General features: G+C 37.4%; 1 protein-coding gene across 2 annotated transcripts; it reads left to right on the top strand.

The window, feature by feature from the left end:
• Positions 1-4,631: 4,631 nt before the first annotated feature.
• On the top strand, positions 4,632-22,288 carry NXPE4 (neurexophilin and PC-esterase domain family member 4). Of its 2 annotated transcripts, XM_008059003.2 has the most exons (5): positions 4,632-4,727; positions 14,570-15,303; positions 15,791-15,852; positions 17,524-17,730; positions 21,747-22,288. In XM_008059003.2, the coding sequence occupies exons 1-5, from the start codon at positions 4,632-4,634 to the stop codon at positions 22,280-22,282; spliced, it is 1,635 nt and encodes a 544-aa protein (XP_008057194.1). In that variant the 3' UTR covers positions 22,283-22,288. The 2 variants fall into 2 exon arrangements, with proteins under 2 accessions (XP_008057194.1, XP_008057195.1); XM_008059004.2 differs by lacking the exon at positions 4,632-4,727 and having other exon boundaries at positions 14,724-14,839.
• The last annotated feature ends 355 nt before the right edge of the window (positions 22,289-22,643 follow it).

Genomic DNA, 22,643 nt, shown 5'->3' with positions numbered 1-22,643 from the left:
TGAGACCCTTAAAAATTTTTAATTTTTATTTGTATAAGTTTATGTGGTACAAGTACAATTTTGCTACATGCATAGATTGTGTAGTGGTTAAGTCAGGGCTTTAGTGTATTCATCACCTGAATAAAGTACATTATACCCGCTAAGTAATTTCTCATCACTCACGTCCCCTACCTCTTCACCTTTTAAAGTTTCCACTCTCTACACCTGTGTATACATTACTTACAAGTCAGAACATGGAATATTTGTCTTTATGTGTTGGATTAGATTCACTTAGATGATAATCATCTAATTCATATTAGATAATGACCTCTAGTTCCAGGTCTGCTGTTGCAAAAGCCATGATTACTTTTTTTTTTTGAGTCAGAGTCTCACTCCGTCGCCTAGACTGGAGTGCAGTGGTACGCTCACGGCCGCCCCGGCGTCAACCTGCTGGGCTCCGGTGATCCTTCCACCTCAGCCTTCCAAGGAGCTGAAACTACAGGCATGTGCTACCATGCCCAGTTCATTTTTTATTTATTGTAGAGACTCGCCAAGTTGCCCAGGCTGATCTCAAACCCACAGACTCAGACAATCGACTCACTTCGGTCTCCCAAAGTGCTGGGATTACAGGCTGAGTCACCAAGCCTGGCCCATGATTACATTTTTTTATGGTAGAATCGTGTATGTATATCACATTTTCTTTATCCAACCATTCATTGATGGACACTTAAGTTGATTCCATATCTTTGTTATTGTGACTAGTGCCACAATAAACATAGGAGTGCAGGAATCCCTTTAAGACACTGATTTCTTTTCCTCTGGATAAATGCCTAGTAGTGGCATTGCTGGATGAAAGGATAGTTCTCTTTTCAATTCTTTGAGAAATGTCCATACTGTTTTCCATAGTGGCTGTGCCAGTTTTTATTCCCACTAACAGTGTCTATGAGTTCCCTTTTCTCTGCATCTGCACCAACATCTGCTATTTTTTGGTCTTATTTTTAATAATAGCCACTCTCACTAGGGTGAAATGATATCTCATTGTGTTTTTGATTTGCATTGATCTTATGATAAGTGATACTGAGCATTTTTTCATATGCATATTGGCCATAAATTTAGGAGAGAGAAACTATTCAATCAAAGATAATGATGAAAGTGCACATTAACTGCAAGGATAGCACACTACAGAGGATAATATATTTTGCTCACACCAAGATTTTGAGCCATTTAAAGGAAAGCATGGTAAAATAAAAGGGGAGAGTTTTCTTTTAAGCATAATGGAGAATATGTATGAATCACAGGATCTGCTTGAACTTGGTTGTATCATATCTGTTTCAGTCATGCTCAGTACTGGAAAATACTCCAAAGCAGAGATTATAATGACAGGGGTCTTGGATTCAGCTCTGTTGCAAAGCTCATTATATAAGAGGGGCCCTCCTAAAAATGGAATTATCTTTTGGAGGATGGGCTCCTTGTAGTACAGGCTTCCCCTATTAGGTAAGTGTTCTTAGAACCCATCAGCATCACCGTACCAGCTAGTGTTGTTGTGAGAGGCTGCATTTGGCTTCAGTAAATATTTTTTTTTTTTTTTTTTTGAGATTCATTCAATACGTTTGCCCATTTCATGACAGGTGATTTACAAGCACACCTGCCCACACCACACCGAGTGTTCAGCGGTTTTTGGCCACAAACAGCATTACCCCCTTGTCCCACCCTCCCTATTCACCTGATCTAGCCCTAGTGACTTTTTAAAATTTCCCTAAATGAAATAAGTCCTCAAAAAGAAACCCTCTGCTAATGTGGAAGAGGTGGGGGGGGGTGCGGGGGAAACGGCAGAAATTCTAAAGTTGACAAATTCAAAACACTGTTTTGAGCAGTGGAAAAAGCATCTTGACAGGTGTATTGCACTAAACGGAGAGTACTTTGAAGGTGACTGAAATTTAAACATGCAAGAATAAATATACCATTTTTTATAAATAAATCCTGGTTTTGGGGGTATCCCCTCTCTTATGACCTGGGCAAATCAGTTAAACTCTCTTCTCAGTTCTTTAAGTCAAGAATATACAGTATGTTTACCTCATCAAAAGATGTCAAGTTCACATTAAATATCAATATCTGTATGGCAATGCAAATTAAAATCCATAAATCTATGTGTCTCAAAGTAGACTTGGGTGGTTCCTGGCATCTGTCTCCCAAGGAGCAACCAAACCAAACCCATTGCAAATATTTTTCTCTTTTTATAAGCTCCATAGGGAGGAACTGAGAAATCCTAGATCCAGCTATATAAGGCTGAAGCAGCTTTTCCAAAGGTCAACTTATAAAAACTTAAAAAAGCATTGTTGAGGCTAGTTTGGTAGAGCATGATCAAGGATATTAGAAGAATTATCAAAATCTGAAATGTACTTGTGAAACAGGCCTTGATTCTTGCTTTTAAAAAAATAATAAAACTGGAAGGATTGATGGACATGCTTAAATGTTTTTCCCCACCTATGTGGGGCAGTATGGAAACCCATGGGAGGAGCCATGGGGCAAGCAGCTACTGCTTCTTGTGGGCAGTGGTGTAGCTGTCCTGAGTGCCTGCTCTTCCTGGCACTGTTGCTGTCAGATCAATAATACAAATCCCAGTGGACTTAAACCTGTGACTAGAATTGTCTCTTTGTCATTCTATAATGTAATCAGTACTATTGTCTTGCCTCCATTATACCTGAGGTTTTTCTTTTTACTTAATTCAGCATATTTTAAGTACCTACTATGTATGAGATACTACAAGAGGGCACCCAAAAAACTCAGAATGTATGTATAAAACATTGTGTATTTATTCTTACATGTTTAAACTTCAGTCACCTTCAAAGTATTCTCCATTTGATACCTGTCAAGATGCTTTTTCCATTGCTCAAAACAGTTTTTGAACTTGTCAACTTTGGTATCTTTTAGTACATCTGCCGTCTTTTGTTTCACCTCGTCCACGTCAGCAAAATGTTTCCCTTTGAAGACTTTTTTCATCAGGGAAACAAAAAAAAAAAAATCGCACTGGGTGAGATTGGGTGGACAGGGAGGTTGGGACATGGGCATCATGCCATGTTTGATCAAAAACTGCTGAACACAGCAGGGTGTGGGCAGGTGCACTCGTAAATCACCCATCATAAAATGGGCAAGAATTTTCAAACAAAAAATTCACTGAAGCTGAACGCAGTCTCTCACAACAATGCTAGCTGGTACACTGATGCCAGTGGGTTCTTAGAACACTTACCTAATGAGGAAAGCCTGTGCTATAGGATGCCTGCCCTCCCAAATATAATTCCAGTTTTTTGGGGGTCCCCCTCATGTGTGCTTGAATCCTGATAATTGGGTCTTGATGACCAAGGCTCAATTGGAAACTAAGAAGTTCAACACTCCATTGATGTCTGTCTACTTCCAATCATTCACATATATGACTTTATTCATTCTTTCTCTTCTCGGGTATTTATTGTACATTTACTAGAATTTGACTCATAAAGTCTCAGGACATTCAAATCATCTAATCTACTATAGAGAGCATTTCATGTCTCTTTCCTATCTCTGCTTGAGCTGATAACCCTAGTTTGTGATCCAGGCCCCTCCTTAAGGTGGAGTTGGCTTGCCTGCCACTTCTATACCCGCTAAAACAAGCAGAAGGTTGTGAATCCATACCAAAAGTATACAGATTGCAACTTATACCTACAATTTATTTTGGTACAGAGGAGAAGTAAACCAGCAGCACGCTGGTGGCTTCCGAAGAAAGCTTCAACACCCAGCTCACCAGAGTTTCTATGTATGGGATTGAACAGAGTCTTAAACCAAAGGTATGAGAATATTTGCAAAATTGGGTGGGTGAGGGAAAGTAACATTTATTATTGGGTGGAGAAACTGCTAATGTCCATGTATAAACTGGGGATCTGAGACAGGATGCACTTCTGTGGTAGAGTAAAAATTTTGAGGGACAGAAAATTTTAGAAGGACAGCATTCAAGCAATCCGATTTTAAAAGATAACTTAAAATATCAATACAAAGACACATTAAGGTTACTCACCGAAAAACACTAATAAAGTCTGAACATTTTTTAAGGAAAGCAATAAATGAGTTTGAAAATGTTTTTTTCAAGCTTTATAGGTGCTAAAAAGGTTGGTAGAATAAGAAAGGAGAACATATCAACAGACTGAGACTGGAAATTGGAAAACTCCAGTCAAAAGGCACCGTCATAATGTAGTTCTCAGTGGCAATATTTGTTGGAGCGTTTTGTATCTGCTCTTTGTATTTAAGGGAAGAGAGTGGGGAAACTTCTCGTTGGGTGACAAATATCCTGGAGACTTCACCTAGATGGGTGCAACCCTGTATGCTTCAGGCCCATAGCTGCTCAGTTCCTCAGAGTTCATGGTGGGTTCCATGGAATATCTCTTCTGTAGATGTATAAGTTGATAGCCAACAAGATAGTAGCTGGGAGATACCAAGAGTAGTCAGGAGGGTCAATGTTTAGTTCTGGGAGTAACTTACCTGAGGATAAAAATGGCCAGGAGTCATAAAAAAAATTCACGTCTCCCTGTTTGTTTTCTTTTCTGTTTTGTTTTGTTGTAGTGTGTGTATGTATGTGTGTGTGTATGTGTGTGTATATTTGTATTGCCTCCTGTAGGATCCTAATCATGAAAGCAAGTATGACCAACTGTAAGTCACTGTTGGTACTATTGTTCATATTAACCTTCTGGATCACCTTTATCATTTTGCAAAACTCAGCAAAGGTAGGAAATGCTTTCTTTTGATGTTCTACAAAAGCTTATTTTCACTTGATAACTCACCTATTCTAGAAAAATCCAGACTACAAGATCCGTAGATAGTAGGAGGAGCATTTCAATAGCTTAGACACCATTCAAGAACCAACGTACCTGACAATCATTAAGTAATATGTGAGGATAATAGTATATGTGTTCACACACACACATACGCACACACACACATTCTTCCTTGGTCACTTATATATGCATTGCTACTATCTTCTCCCAGGGTTTAGTTTTCCTTTTCACTTTCTTTAAGGGAACTTCTAAAGAACAGAATATTTTCGTATTTGTATAGTAAAACTTATCTGCCTTTTTTTTTATAGCTAATGCTTTTTGAGGATTAAGAAATTCTTCCTATTCCAACATCTGACTAGTTATCTAAATATTCTACTAAAACGTTAAAAGGTTGCTTTTGACATTTAATGCATTTCTTTTGACTGGGTTAGGTTTTGTGCTGATTTCTCTTTTCCATAGGGATAATCACTTTTCAGTTCCTTTTATTTTGTAGTCCTCTCAGACTGATGTGCCATGCTATTTTTGTCATTATATAAAGGCTTCAAATAAGTGAAGGTCCTTTTCTGGGCTCTTTGTTCTATTCCACTGACCAATTTGTCTTCCCTGTGCCAATACCACATTGTTGTAATTAACATAGATTCATAATTAGTCCTGAAAAGTTGTAGGTATAGTTACCATTTCATTTTATTCCTGTTGTATTTTTGATATGTTAAAATATTTTTAACAAAAACATTTTTATTTGTCAAACAATGTAGTAATAACAAACACTTGGTATGTACCAAGTACCATTCTAAATTCTTATGGTGAACTTATGTTATCCCATTGATCCTCACACTAACCACATAAGGTCTTTATTTTTATGAACTCATATTTGGATAATAAAAATGATTCACAAAAGGGTTAAGGAAATTCTTTGCAGCAACTTGGGTGGATTTAGAGTCTATCATACTCCGTGATCTATCATAGAAACAAAGAACTGAGCCCCACATATTCTCACTCATAAGTGGACCCTGAACATTTACCATAATACTATAAGAAAGGAATTGGCAGTGGTGGGATAGTGCCAAGACTGGGGGTGGGGGAGCACAATATCAATAAGGGTACCTGATCTCAAACCAGGCAAAATGGGGATCAAAGGGAGGTCCAAGCTTTACCTGTATGATGTCCACTTGTATACCTAATCCTGAATTGTACTCCATATCTTTAAAATAAAAAATATATTTTTTTAAAAGCTTAAGGAAATTATTCAATGTCATTTAGCTAATCAGTAGAAGAGTCAGCTTTTGACTGCAGGTAGATATTTCTAAAAATGAGCTACTTAGTATAGTGAGCATGCAGTAAGACTAGAATTATCATGCATTGCTGGTCTGGATACAAATTGGTACCATATTTTTGGGAAACACATTCACAGCATGTATCAGTGTTCACCACATTTTACCAATCATTCTATTTATGATATTCTCAGTAAATCTCTAGAGTGGCAAATAAATATTTATATCAAGAGATGTTCTTTACAAAATTATCTATAATAGAAGAAAGCTGAAAGCAATAAATGTCCAAAAAGATGGAAATAGATAAAATATTAAAGTGTATTTGTAGGTTGAAATATTATGTGGGACTTTACTATAAGGTGGAGAGTTTTTAATGACACTGTTTAAAAATAAAAATTCAATGATAAATATTCCAGTTTGTTCACGATCATCTAAAGTTATACAAGGAATGAGAGAAATTCATCAAAATGTTAACAGCAGTTGTTAATGGTTGGTGTGACTATGGCTGATTTTATTTCCTGTACAGTGTCAGCATTCTCTAATTTTTAATAATAAATCAATGCTATGATACATAAATATTTTTACAACCTATGTTTCTGTATCTCTTGTGTTCACAAAAATAATTTGAAATATACTAATAAATATCGCAGAATGTTCAAGAAAATTATAAAATAGAAAAAATAGATAATCATATTTTACATGAAATCACCATGGATCTTGAACTTTTTATTTTTTATTTTTAATATACAAATTAAAATTATGTATATTCATGTGTACAAAGAGTTGTTTTGAAATATGTATACAATGTGGAATAGTTAAATCATGCAAATTAATATATGCATTACCTCACATACTTCATTTTTTTGTGGTGGGAACACAAAATCTCTGTTAGCAATTTTCAGGAATACAATACATGGTTATTAATTATACTCACCAGGTTAGATAATAGATCTCTAGAACACACTTCTCCTATCTAACTGAAATCTTGTATTCTTTGACCAATATCTTTCCCATTCTCCTCCCAGCCCCCCCGGTAACCACCATTCTACTCTCTATTTCTGAGTTCAAATTCTTTAAATTCTGCATATAAGTTAGAACATGCAGTTTTGTATTTCTGTTACTGGCTTATTTATCCTTACATTATGTCTTCCAAGTCCATCCAGGTGGAAGCAATGACAGGATCTCCGGGTTTTTAAAGGCTAAATAGTATTCTGTTGCTTATATACCACATTTTCTTTATCCATTCTTCTGTTGATGGACACAAGTTGTTTCCATATCTTGCTTGTTGTGAATAATGCTGCAATAAACATGGAAGAACAGATATCATTTCAACATACTGATTTCTTTTCCTGTGGTATGCCCAGTAGTTGAATTGCTGGATAATAGATAATGTGGAAGTTCTATTTTTCATTTTTAAAAGAGCCTCTATATTGCCGGATGCAGTGGCTCATGCCTGTAATCCCAGCACTTTGGGAGGCGGAGGTGAGAGGATTGCCTGAGCCCAGAAGATTGAGAGCTGTCTGGGTAACTTTGACAAGACCTAGTCTCTACAATAAATGAAAAAATTAGTTGGGCATGGTGGCCTGCACCTGTAGTTTCAGCTACTTGGAAGGCTGAGGCAGAAGGATTGTCTGAGCCCAGCAGGTAGAGGCTGTGGTAGCTGTGACCATGCCATTGCACTCCAGCATGGGCAACAGAGTGAGACCCCAACTCACGCTGTTCTTCATATCAGCTGTATTAATTTACATTCCAACCAACAGTATGCAAGGATTCCCTTTTTCTCCACCTCTTTGCACCACTTATCTTTTGTCTTTTTAATTGCCATTCTAACAGGTGTGAGGTCATCTCTCACTGTGGTTTTAATTTGAATTTCCTGGATAATTAGTTGTTGGGAGTCAGCCTTGGAGGTCCGCCCGTTGACAAAGTCCGGGCAGGCTGAGGACCCTAGGACTGCAAAGCAAGTCTGGGGGTTGGTTTCCATTGTCTTCCACCTTTTCTGACACAATTAGCCAAGAAGAATCCTGCACCATCAAGCATGAAGAAAACAGCAAGTTAAGCATACACAGCTAACTTTAGAATATCATTGTTCCTATTTTTCACTTCTCACTATGTGGTTTGACCTTTCCCTTTTTGCCCATGTGATGCTTAAGCTCTGAGGCACATCAAAAGGGGCTTTCTTTTGTTTGGTCATGGGTTACAGGTCTTCTTTTGGGGTTAGAATTTGTGACTCATACCAGGAAAATAGAGGTTTCTGATTTTGTTTAGGCAAAGAATTGTTTTGAATATTTGTTATTTGTAGTTCTAGTTATGGTGTTTAGATATGGGGCATAAGATTTAAGTGTAATGAGAGTTTATATTAGGGTATATATAGGTGATTTATAAATTTGCGCTGGGCTCGGTGGCTCAACCTGTAATCCCGCAGCTTTGAGAGGCTGAGGTGAGTGGATTGCCTGAGCCCACGGGTTCGAGACCCACCTGGGCAGGCGAGACCTCATCTCTACAATAAATAAATAAAAAAAAAATTAGACAGGCGTGGTAGCGCGCGCCTGTAATTCCGGCTACTTGGAAAGCTGAGGCGGAAGGATCGCCAGAGTCCAGCAGGTCGAGGCTGCGGTGGCCAGGAGCGGCCACTGCACTCTAGTCTGGGTGACAGAGTGAGACTCCAACTCAAAAAAAAAAAAAAAAAAAAAAAAAAAAAATATATATATATATATATATATAAATTTGTTTTTAGGGGTTTGGGATATATGAAAGTTTTAGTATATAAGAAGTTGAAGGGTTTAGATGTAGAATTTAAGTAAGTGAAACAGATTTTTTATCTAACAACCGAAACTACCTTGAGACCTCAATAACATCACTGGAAGTTTTTTCTGAGCTGTTTTCCTTAGGAATAGGATGTTTCAGATAGGGAAGACAATGAAGGAATTCGAGCAAGAGGAAACTACCAGGGGGCTTAAAGGACCAAGAGTGTTTTGAAAAAGAAACTCCTCATCCATAAAAAAAAGGAGCATCTGCGACAGGTGTTTTGGGAGGGTCTCCAGGTACACATTCCTCTGCGCAGATGGAAGTATTCTACACATGAACTGCTCCAAGCCCTTGGGCCAGAAACTGCTGTTCTGGCCCCCAGAGACTTTTATTATGGAAAAACTTGTTTTCCTAGATAGTTCAAATAAGGAAGTTAAGTTTATAAAGAATTAGAATTGTTAGAAAAATTATAATATGTATTAGTTAATTTGGGATATAAGTTTTGTTTTAAATAGTTATTCAATGAAAAACTTTATAATTTTATATGAGTTTTTAGTTTATAATTTTAAGGTTCTATATTAACAGATTGTGGAGACTGTTTTTACTTCAAGATAACATCGCTGTTTGAAATGGTGTTGTTTTGGGGTGGAGATAGTCTCTGCCCTTAGAGAGAACATTAGCCAAACACGGAGAAGAATACTTAAACTTTCCTTTAAGCATCATTTTAACATCACAAAAATTCATGTAATTTATTGTAAGTGATTTGTTTTGTAATGATGATTTTAACTTGCTTTGTAACAATGACTTGCAGAAATTATTTCCTTGTAAAAAGAAATATAAGCTCACTGTTAATTGGCAATAAACGGCATCTGCTCTACTCTTAGTATAGTGTCCAAGCCCCTCCATTCACACAGCGCCGACGCCGTCTCCACCTACAGGAATCTGGACTCCACTGGAGCAGGACTCCGGCAATTAGTGATATTGAGCTTTTTTTTTTTCATGTACCTCTTGACCATTCGAATGCCTTCCTTTGGGAAATGACTATTTAGATTCTTTGCTCATTTTTTAGTCAGGATATTTGGTTTAATATTATTAAGTTGTTTGAGTTTCTTATATATTTTGGATATTAACCCCTTATCAGATGTTTAGTTTGCTAATATTTTTCCCAATTCTGTAAACTGTCTTTTCAGTTCATTGGTTGTTTCCTTGGTTGTGCAGAAGCTTTTTAGTCTGATGTAGTCTTATTTGTCTCATTTTGTTTTTGCTACATATACTTTTGTGCTTATAGTCAAAAAAATCATTGCCCAGATCAAGGTCATGGAACTTTTCTCCAATTTGAGGTCTTGCATTTAAGTCTTTATTTTGAATTGAAGTTTGTATAAGTTATTATATAAGAGTTCCATTACATCCTTCTGCATGACTCTACACAGTTGTTCCAATACTATTTACTGAAGAAACTGTTCTTTTCCCATTGTAAGATCCAGGCACTTTTTTCAAAAACTGATGGACTATAAATATATGGATTTATTTATAGGGTCTCTACTCTATTTTTGTTGTTCTATGTATCTGTTTTTATGCCACTGTCATGCTGTTTTGCTTTCTACAGCTTTGTAGTCTATTTTGAAGTCAGGTGGTGTGATGCCTCCAGCTTTGTTCTTTTGCTCAAGATTGCTTTGGCTATTCAGAGTCCTTTGTGGTTCCATATGAATTTTAGTTATTTCTATTTCCATGAAAAATGCCATTGAAATTTTGATAGGTATTGAATTGAGTCTATAGATTGCTTTGGGCATTATGTACATTTCAACAGTATAATTCTTCCAATCTATGTTCATGGAATATCTTTCCTCTTATGTGTTCCTTTTTCTGTTTATTTCATCAATGTTTTATAGTTTTCAGTACAGGTCTTTTACCTCCTTGGATAATTTATTTTTAACTATTATATTTTTTGGTAGCTATTATAAAATGAGATTGTTTTCTTGACTTATTTACTGGATATTTTGTTATTAATGTCTACACATGCTACTGGTTTTTATATGTTGATTTTATATCCTGAAACTTTACTAAATTTGTTCATCAGTTTTAACAGATTTTTGGTGGAATCTTTAGGGTTTTCTATATATAGGAAGATCATGTTGTCAGCAAACACGGACAATTCAACATCTTAATTTGAAATTTGGATTCCTTTTATTTCTTTCTCTTGCCTTATTGCTCTGACTAGAATTTCCAGTACATTGTTCCATAAAAGTGGCAAGAGTGAATGTCTTTGTCTTGTTTCTAATGTTAGAAAAAAGCTTTCGACTTTTTACCACTGCATATAATGCTGTGGGTTTGTCATATATGTCCTTTATTGTTTTGAGGTTCCTTTCTTCTATACCTAGTTTGTTGAGAGTTGTTATCATTAAAAGATGATCACTCACTCATAAGCAGACCCTGAACATTTATCATAATACAATGAAAAAGGGATTGGCAATAGTGGGACACTGCCAGGGGAGCAGGAGGTCATATAACATCAATAAGGGTACCTGATCTCAAACCAGGTGAAATGGAGACCAAAGGGAGGCCCAAACTTTATCTGTACAATGACCACTTGTACACCTTAATCTGAATTGTACCCCACATCTTTAAAATACAAAAATTAGGCAACAGGCACTCTTACTGTTGTCCTGCCTGTAGTGTCCTTCACAACATGTCTTTCCCTTAGTAAATCTTTCCTCAAAAAAATTAAAATAAATAAATAAAATAATTATTAATATATAATATATATATAAAGAAAAAAGATGATTGCATTCTGTTAATGTGATGCATCACATTTATAGATTTGTGTATGTTAATCCATCTTTGCATCCCTGGGATAAATCCCAGTTGATCATGGTGAATGATCCTTTTAATGTGCTGTTGAATTTGATTTGCCAGTATTTTGTTGAGAGTATTTGTATCTATGTTTCTTGGCAATATTGACCTGTAATTTTCTTTTCTTCTAGTGTTTTTGTCTGGCTTTGGTATCAGGGTAATGCTGGCTAGGTAAAATTAGTTTGGAAACACTTCCTCCTATTCAATTTTTTGGAAGAGTTTGAGAAGGATTGATATTAGTTCTTCTTTAGATGCTGGTAGAATTTATCAATGAAACCATCAGGTCCTGGGCTTTTCACTGGTGGGAGACTTTTTATTACTAATTCAATCTTCTTTTTTTGCTACTGGTCTGTTTGAATTTTCTGTTTCTTCATAATTCAGTCTTGGTAATTTTTATGTGTCTAGGAATGTATCCATTTCTTCTCATTAATACACCAATTTGTTGGTATATAATTGTTCATAGTAGTCTTTTATGTTCCTTTGTATTCCTGTGGTACCTATTGCAATGTCTCTTCTTTCATTTCTGATATTATTTTTCATTTTTTTACTCTAGCTAAGGTTTCTTAATTTCATTTGTATTTTTTTAAAAACCAATTCTTAGTTTCGTTGATCTTTTCTATTGCTTTTTGTCTTTATTTTATTTATTTCTGCTCTGATATTTATCATATCCTTCCTTCTGCTAACTTTGAGCTAGTTAGTTTTTATTTTTCTGTTTCTTGAGTTGTAATATTAGATTATTTATTTGAGGACTTTCTTATTTATTTTGATGTAGGCATCTATTGCAATAAACTTTCCTCTGAGGACTGCTGCATCTATGAATTTTGTTGTGTTGTGTGTTTGTTTTCATTTGTTTCAACATATTTTCTAATTTCCCTTTTTATTTCACCTTTGACCCACAAGTTGTTCAGGAGCATGTTATTTAATTTACATGTATTTGCAAATTTTTCAAAATTCCTCCTACTATTGATTTCTTGTTTCATACCATCATAGAATAAAAAGACATTTGATGTGATTTTAATCTTCTTCAATTTGTTAAGACTTGTTTTGTAGTTTAACATATGATCTGTCCTGGAGAATGTTCTGAGTGCTCTTGAGAAGAATGTGTATTTGGCTGCTATTTGATGAAATGTTCTGTATAAGTTTGTGAGGTCTGTTTGGTCTAAAGTGTAATTTAAGTCCAATTTTTAAAATTGATTTCCTGTTTGAGTGATCTGTCCTTTGACGAAGTGGGGTACTGAGGTTCCCCAACCATTATTGTTCTCCTAATATTTCCTTGATATATTTAGGTGTTCCAATGTTGAGTGTATCTACATTTATAATTGTTATTTTCTCTTGTTAAATTAGCCCTTTTATCTCTGTATAATGGCCTTCTTTGTCTCTTTTTAGAGTTTTTGACTTAAAGTCTACTTACTTGATATAAACTTAGCTACTCCTGTTCTCTTTTGGTTTCCATTTGCATGAAATATCTTTTCTTATCCCTCACTTTCAGCCTATGTGTGTCTTAAGTTGAAGGGAGTCTTATGTAGATAACATACAGTTGGGTCTTGTTTTTAATAATTTATTCAGCCACTTTATGTCTTTTCTTTTCTTTTCTTTTTTTGAGTTAGAGTGTCGCTCTGTCATCCAGGCTAAAGTGCAGTGGCATGCTCATTCACCATAGACTCGACCTGCTGGGCTCAGGTGATCCTTCCACCTCAGCCTTCCAAATAGTTGGAACCACAGGCACATACCACCATATCTGTCTAATTTTTTTGATTTACTATAGAGATGAGGTCTCACCATGTTGTTTAGGCTGGTCTTGAATCCCTGAGCTCAGGCAATCCTCTGGCCTCCACCTCCCAGTGCTGAGATTACAGGCATGTGCCACCACACCCAGCCACTTTATGCCTTTTCATTGGAGAATTTAATTCATTTACATTCAAGGTAATTATTAATAGGTAAGGACTTACTACTACCATTTTTTTAGTTGTTTTCTGGTTGTTTTGTACATCCTTTTTTTTTCTTCCTTTCTTACTGTCTTTCTTTCTGATTAAGTGATTTTCTCCAGTGGTGGGCATTGATCCTTTACTTTTATCTTTTGTGTACCTGTTACAAGTTTTTTTCTTAGTGGTTAGCATGAGGTTTACAAAAAGCATCTTATAGTTGTAACAGGCTATTTTAATCTATTAACTTACTTTTGGTCACATATTTTTAACTACACTTTCACTCCACCCCCTAAATTTTTGATGTCACAATTTACAACTTTATATATGAATATTGTGCCTCCCTTAACAAATTATTGTAGCTATTATTAATTTTTAGTAGTTTTGTCTTTCAATGTTCATACTAATGATATGTGATTTATATACCACCATTATACTATAAGAGTAATCTAAATTTGACCGTATATTTACTTTTACCAGATAGTTGTATACTTTCCTATGTTTTTGTGTTATTAATTAGCATCTTTTTCTGCTTGAAGAACTCTCTATACCATTGCCTAGAAGACAGGTCTGGTGGTGATAAACTCACTTGGATTTTGGTTGTCTGGGATTACACATTTCTACTAAATTTTAGTTCCAAGATTAAAAATAAAACAATAAGCATTTATTCTCTGCTGTGCAGTTGAAATATTTTCTCATTTTGTATTCACAATTGGCCTGTAAAGACGATTTTATCACTACCATTTTAAGGAAGAAGGTTTTAGGGCTCTTTGGGATAACTCTTCCAAAAAAGATTAGCCAGTGAGAAGTACAGTTCCACTAACAACTTTTCTAAAGAAAAATATTTTTATACAAAACATATATGGTCATAAAATCTCAGTATCATTTAATTTTTGAACCTCTCATTTTTCTATAAAAGACAAAATTTGGATAACTTGCGAAAAATTATTACACTAAATAGGAATATTTTCTGTGTTCTCTATTCAATTTCTTGTCATTTCAGTTACGGACCACACTCAAGTTGCCCATTTCTCTCCATCACTGGAATTTTATTGCAAAGCCCTCATACCCTGAAGCACCACTGTGTCCACTAGTATCAGCAGCAGAGACTGAGCTGAGAATAAAGGAAATCATAAAGAAACTAGACCAGGAGATCCCACCCAGACCTTTCACCCACATGAACACCACCACCAGCGCCGCACACAGCACAGTCTCCATCCTCAACCCTCGAGACACGTACTGCAGGGGGGACCAGCTGAATATCCTGCTGGAAGTGAGAGACCATCTGGGATGCAGGAAGCAATATGGCGGGGATTTTCTGAGGGCCAGGATGTCCTCCCCAGCCCTGGAGGCTGGCGCTTCAGGAAAGGTGACCGACTTCAATAATGGCTCCTACCTTGTCAGTTTCACGCTGTTCTGGGAAGGCCAGGTCTCCCTGTCTCTGCTGCTTATCCACCCCAGTGAGGGGGTGTCGGCCCTCTGGAGGGCAAGGAACAGGGGCTATGACAGGGTAATCTTCACGGGCCAGTTTTCCAGTCACACCTCCCAGGTCAGTACTGATTGTGCCCTGGTTTTGAACTCAAGTGCTGAACTATGTCAGTACCTGGATGCTCAAGACCAAGAAGCCTTCTACTGTGTGAAGCCTCAACACATGCCCTGTGCTGCACTCACCCACATGCATTCCAAGAACAAGGAAGTTTCTTACCTTAGCAAAGAAGAAAAGAGCCTCTTTGAAAGGTAATTAATTAGTTCTGGTGACTACTTAAGCAAATGTGATTTGTCCTACATATAGGTCTAAAAGAAAGTCCTATGACTATATCAACTTTAGGACTCTTTAACAAGAGCCTTTTGGGAAAAGATCTGTGAATTAATTTGGGGGTATTGCCCTCTCTCAAGTAGTCCACAGCTTTTTGGACATTTAATTGTTATCAATGAAATAAAAAAGATATAACAAAAATTTTAAAAGAATGAGAAATACACATGTTCTAGTATAGTCTTCCTGCATCCTGCATCTTAATAAATCACCTTGCACACCTCGTGGGTAACTGTATCCCATGGAGTAATGGGCAAAGAAATGGGAATTTACTAAATGACCTGAAACCATGGGTACAATAACTGACGTTATCACTAAGAAATCATTGAAACACTGAATAATCTGACTTCTTGTGTGTTTCCTGATTTGGGGCCCCACCTGCAGATTAATTTCTGTATTTGTCTTTTTAAGGTCAAATATAGGTGTAGAGATTATGGAAAACTTCAATGCAATTAGTGTCTCCAAATGCAACAGTAAGTACTCCTTTGTTTGACGGGTGGTATGCAGTTCTAGACCCACTTAAAGGCTTTCCTCTTTCTGCTGGATTTGTTCACTGTTACAGTCCTATCAGCACTCTGATCACTTGGTTTGTCTAAGGCAGGCCAAGATACCAGTTACCTATGTGAGTGACTTATGGGACTCACTAGAATATCATAAACCTCTTCTAGTAACTTGTAATTCTCATCACCAGTCTACTCATCAGACAACAGATGACTTGCCCATTTTACACCACTACCTTTCAACAATAAAACTCTTTCCCAATTCTATACCTAGTTCTTTTTTTATTATTTAATTTTTTATTATAAAGATGTGGGGTAAGATTCAGGGTCAGGTACACAAATGTTCATTATGCAGGTACCCTGTACCTAGTTCTTGATCTCCTCACTTCACCTCTCTCCATACCACTACCATCGTTACTTTCCACCTTACTATTATAGCCCATCACCATTTAGAGGTTTCCAACCTCCCATCAAGGAGTTAATTTATTACAACTCCCCCCCGCAGTCTTGGCCACTTTTCAAACCATTGTCAGCATACGAAATAGAACTTTCACACTTATATTGACTAATTTCTCTTCCATTTCTTTAGCTCTAAACAGCCTAGGAAATTCTCTTCTCAAATGATTTAAGGCAAGAGCTTTTCTGACTCTGTAAATTCAGCATTAAATGCTTGCTAATCACTAATAAACTTATCCATAGTGAAGTGCAAATATGTACCTAGATGTATAAATGTTATTTTGTACTCCGCATACAAGGGGGACCCAAAAAACCCCAGAATTGATTTATAAAAAATGTACATTCTCACATGTTTAAACTTCAGTCACCTATTGAGACTGCTCAAAACAGCTTTTGAACTCATCAGTTTTTATATCTTTTAGTGCTTCTGCTGCTTTTGTTTGTGTTTCAAAATGTTTCCCTTTGAAGACTTTTTTCATCAGGGGAAACAAAAAATGTCACTTGGGGTGAAATCGGGTGAATAGGGAGGATGGGGCATGGGGCTCCAGCAGTTTTTGACTAAAAACTGCTGAACACTCAGCGGAGTGCGGACAGATTTTCTTGTATACCCATCATGAAATGGCAAACGCGTTGAAAGAATCTCAAAAAAAAAAAAAAAATCACTGAAGCCAAACGCAGCCTCTCACAATAATGCTAGGTGGTACACAGATGCCTATGAGTTCCTACAACACTCACCTAGCAGGGGATATCATATATCACCTGTATTTAACTTAGAGGATTTATACTTTGATGGTGACATTTAAGATACTGGAGTGCGACAAACTTAGAGGTAAAGAGAGCTAAAATGAAAGGATAACTGAACTTCCATTATTATACAAGAATTGATTACTTGAATTTCATAGGAAGGCTAACAAATACTTGAATTTTACCTAGAAGGCCTTTTTTGGGGAGAGGGGTAATACACATGCTCTTTTTTTTTTTAAACATGTGCTTTTATAATGAACAATGATTAGTATCATTTAGAAAATAGTATTCCATTGAAGGAGATACTTCAATTAGATTTTTTCACCACTATCACCACCCTTACTTCCTATTAGAATGATAATTAGAAAAGACAGAAAGCTCTTAATAAACACTAATGGATAATTTGATGTTTTAGAAGATCGTATTTTGCTGATTCTTTGGCAGAAGAAACTGTTCCAAGAAAAGAGAAATGCAAGCTTGGAATGACATCCACAATTCCCAGTGGACATGTTTGGAAAAACACATGGAATCCTGTCTCCTGTAGTTTGGCTACAGTCAAAATGAGAGAATGCCTAAGAGGAAAGTTCATATATCTACTGGGAGATTCCACGATCCGCCAGTGGATGGAATACTTCAAAACCAGTATCAACAGTATGCCTCAAAGTTATTATTCATATCTCTTTCAGAAACTTCTTTTTCATATCAAAAGGGAGAAAGGAATATGGGAAATGCCTTTTCTTTTTCATATTACTTAATCACAACACACTCAAATTGTTCACAAGACATTGTTATCTTTCCTCTGGAAAAAAGGTCATCTGACTGCAAGGGAGCCTATGTAGAAAAAAGGTTTATTACATCCCTATGTCTGCAAAATACACACTTCAGTATGTATCCAGCATGCTCAGAAAATTATTGATGGAAGCTGGGCTCGGTGGCTCAGCCTGTAATCCCAACGCTTTGGGAGGCCAAGGTGAGTGGATTGCCTGAGCCCACAGGTTTGAGACCCACCTGGCAACTTGGCGAGACCTCATCTCTACAATAAATCAAAAATTATCTGGGTGTGGTAGCGCGTGCCTGTAGTTCCAGCTACTTGGAATGCTGAGGCAGAAGGATCGCCGGAGCCCAGCAGGTCGAGGCTGCGGTGGCTGGGAGTGTGCCACTGCACTCCAGTGTGGGCGACGGAATGAGACTTCAACTCAAAAAATATATATATATATTGATGGAGCCAAAGGTAATGTAAGATATTAAGTTATCCACCTTCTATAGTTAGCAGGATGATTAGGAGTGTGGATTGTAACCCAAATGACTGGGTTAAAACTTGACTTCTCCACACCCTATCTGGGTGACCTTGGACATGTTCTATAACCATTCTGTCTCTTGACAGCCTCTTCTGTCAAGAGGAGACGAAAAGAGTACCTGCCTGGTAAAATGATATAATATATGCAATGCTGTTTGTCACAAAGTAAGTTATCTTTGGTGGAAAGTATCCTCACAATTATCATTACCTGAGAGGGCAGATGCCAGGAGCAAGATAATGACTTTGCATCAGGTAGGCATGATGGTTAAGAGCATGGGCTTTGGGGTCTAACAGGTCTAGACTGTGCCATTTAGAAATGATCACCTCGGGCATGTTATTTTTTTCCTCTGGTTTATCTTATTCATCAGCCAACTAGGAATAATAACAATACTTAGTGTTTGCTTCAAAGATTAAATAAAGTAACAGATGAAAACTATTGAACATATTGCAAGACATACTGGCACATGGAAAGTGCTTCCAAAATGATAGCCATGGCGATTATTGTCATTAGTTATTTCAGAGTCGGAACTAGAATCCAGTTACTAGAATCCTAGTCCAGTTGCTGTTTACTAAACCAAGAGTGTGCCAGCAATAACTCAGAATCTGCTAATAGACCTTAGCAACCTCACCTAGAAAACTAACACTGTCTGCCCCTCTATGTTCCTGGGCCCTGGCTCTCATCACTGATAGCTGTGGTTCCATCAGGGCCTTCCTGACATGAGGTCACTCATGATCTCAAACTTAGAGGAACAACTGATCAAATAAAAACAGAAAAATTGGGTAGAGCCTTGGCTCTGAATTATAAGGAGACTTCTCAAAAGAAGGGAGAGTTTTAAATTGTGACCTCTAGTAAGTGACTAAACTCCTCAAGACCTCAGTTTCTTCAGCTATAATACAAAATTGAGGGTCTGGTGATAACCTTTAACATCACATTTTATAATGATGGTTCTCTTCGGTCATATTACGTACTGAGTTATGGAGTTACCCACTCTCCTCAACTCATCTTTTAAGTGTGGTAGGAAAGCATCTGTTGTACACTTTTTTAAAAGAGTTAAATCCTATAGTCAGAGTATGCTTCAGAAGAGAAAACTGAAGTTGGAAGCAGAGTGAAGAAAACAGTTCTGCCATTTTCTCCAACCAACTCTCCTGCATCTCTATTTTCCAGCCTCATTGGGTTAAGGTTCCAAAGGTAGCTCTTTACTTCTAAGACAGTCCATGTCACAGAGCACTGAAAATCCCTTTCTTTTTTTTTTTTTTTTGAGTCGGAGTCTCACTCTGTCACCCAGACTGGAGTGCAGTGGCCGCTCCCGGCCACCACAGCCTCGACCTGCTGGGCTCCGGCGATCCTTCTGCCTCAGCCTTCCGAGTAGCCGGAATTACAGGCATGTGCTACCACGTCCGGCTGATTTTTTGATTTATTGTAGATATGAAGTCTTGCTGCCCAGGCGGGTCTCGAACCCACGGGCTCAGGCAATCCACTCACCTCAGCCTCCCAAAGCGCGGGATTACAGGCTGAGCCACCGAGCCCGGCTCTTGAAAATCCCTTTCTATATGTTTTCCTCAGAAGTTCTATTACAAAGCAGTTGGCCCTGCTACTCTGATAAGAGTCCGATGAATATCATGAAAAAAATGAAAGGAATTCATTTTATTCTTTTCATATTGTGCTTTTTTTCCAATGTGCCAAGAACAGTTAGACTGCTGATTCTGTTTTTTACTAACTGTATCATCTTAGGCAGGTCTTTTTCTCTCTTGGTTTTCTTTTCTATAACATGGTAATTAAATAAATATTTATATATGTCATATGATTATATGTATATCATACATAATTATATATGAGAGAATATTTATTTTAATTTATTTTTATATATATTTTTGAGTTGGAGTCTCGCTCTGTTTGCCCAGGCTGGAGTGCAGTGGCATGATCATGGCTCACCGCAGCCTTACTTTACTGGGTTCAGGCTATCCTTCCACCTCAGCCTCCCAAGAAGCTAGGACTACAGGTATATGCCACCATGCTCAGTTAATTTTTTTATTATTATTTTTGTTTATTTATTTCGAGTTGGAGTCTCACTCTGTCACCCAGGCTGGAGTGCAGTGGCACGCTCACAGCCACTGCAGCCTCAACTTGCTGGGCACAGGTTATCCTTCCACCTCAGCCTTCCAAGTAGCTGGAACCAAAGGCATGCACCACCACATCTGGCTAATTTTTTTATTTATCATAGAGACAAGGTGTCACCATGTTGCTCGGGCTGGTCTCGTATCCCTGAGCTCAGGCAATCCTCTTGTCTCTGCCTACCAAAGTGGCGTGGTCAATTTTTAAAATTTTTTTGTAGAGACAAATGTCTTACTATGTTGCCTAGGCTAGTCTCAAACTCCAGGGCTCAAACAATCCTTTTCTCTTGACTTCCCAAAATGCTAGGATTACAGGCATAAGCCACTGCGCCCAGCCTTATATGAGAATATTTTAGGTGATTGGATATATCAGTTCAAATAAATACTTTTAAGAGGACTTCACAATGAGTAGTAATACTTACTACTTGCTCAGTACTCAGTACTATTCCATGTATATTCCATGTACTATTCCATGTATAGGTGAAAAGGTGAAAGAAAGACACAGAAGTGTAGAATACAATCTGTCTCAAGGAATTTACAGATTATTGGGGGGAAAAGCTTTTTTTAACGTTCTCAGTACTATTCTCAGTACAGATTATTGGGGGGAAATGCTTTTTTTAACGTAAAGACCATTACGTAGTATCTTTATCTTCAAATGAGCTTAGTCTACAGTTAACAAATGTACCAAAATAATACCTACAAAACTAACCACTTCATCCTCCAATGAAGTTACCCAGCCCATTTGATTCTACATGATTCTACAAGGGGGCATACATAATGTCTTACATTTATATAATACTTGAATTGCTCAAATCATTTTCTTTTTTTTTTTTGAGTCAGAGTCTCACTGTCACCCAGACTGGAGTGCGGTGGCATGCTCACAGCCACTGCAGCCTCAACCTGCTGGGCTCAGGCTATCCTTCCACCTCAGCCTGCCAAGTAGCTGGAACTACAGGTGTGTACCACCACACCCAGTTAGGTTTTTTTTAATTTATTGTAGAGACGAGGTCTCACCAAGTTGCCCAGGCTGGTCTCCCCTGGACTCAGGCAATCCTCTCACCTTAGCATCCCAAAGTACTGGGATTACAGGCGTGAGCCACTGCACCCGGCTGCTCAAATCAAAATGATTCCTTCCTTTAGACCAGACATGATTGATTTTTTTAATTATAAAGATTAACCCTTTTCTCCCACCCTCATGACTAGTCAATGTTTCTAACTTTATTCTTTGTTCATTTTGGAATTGCCTGTTTGTCATCAGCACTGAAGTCAGTGGATCTACATGAATCTGGAAAATTGCAACACCAGCTTGCTGTGGATTTGGACAGTAATATCAACATCCAGTGGCAAAAACATGGTTACCCCTTGATTGGATCATTGACCTATTCGGTCAAAGAGATTGAGAACATCGCCCGGGTTATTGACAGAACTGGAGGAGAAAAAAATACCGTCCTTGTTATTTCTCTGGGCCAGCATTTCAGACCATTTCCCATTGATGTTTTTATTCGAAGGGTCCTCAACGTCCACAAAGCTGTTCAGCGTCTTCTTCTGAGAAGCCCAGACACCGTGGTTATCATCAAAGCAGAAAACATCAGGGAGATGAACAATGATGTGGAGAGATTTAGTGACTTTCATGGTTACATTCAGTATCTTGCCATAAAGGACATTTTCCAGGATCTCAGTGTGGGCATCATTGATGCCTGGGATATGACAATTGCATATGGCACAAATAACGTACACCCACCTCAATATGTAGTCGGAAATCAGATTAATGTATTTTTGAATTATATTTGCTAGATAACACATATGCCTGAAATTCATTTACTTAACTAAAAAAATCTCAATTGAGTGTCTGCTAGCAGGCCAGATGCTGTGCTTAGCTCCGAACTCTTAATTAGCATAAGCAAAGAATCTATCCTATGGCTCATCCCATAAGCCACCAGTTCAGCAAAATTAGGTATTTCTAATCTGGGCTTCCACTTGAAAATGAAACTAAAAATATTTATGAAAAGAATCTACCCTTTTTGATGAGAGCCATGCCACTCTTCACCAATGGAAGACACCTATGGGCAAAAGTTCTTCTTTTTGACATGAAAATTCAGAGCAATAAAGTAATTGTAAAGTAAATATTTGGAGAAAGCCGACCCATTTCCTTATT

This window comes from Carlito syrichta, unplaced genomic scaffold (assembly GCF_000164805.1).
Source record: "Carlito syrichta isolate Samal-C Ts95f unplaced genomic scaffold, Tarsius_syrichta-2.0.1 Scaffold303672, whole genome shotgun sequence".
Taxonomy (NCBI): domain Eukaryota; kingdom Metazoa; phylum Chordata; class Mammalia; order Primates; family Tarsiidae; genus Carlito; species Carlito syrichta.
This window is presented reverse-complemented; position numbering and strand designations above follow the sequence as displayed.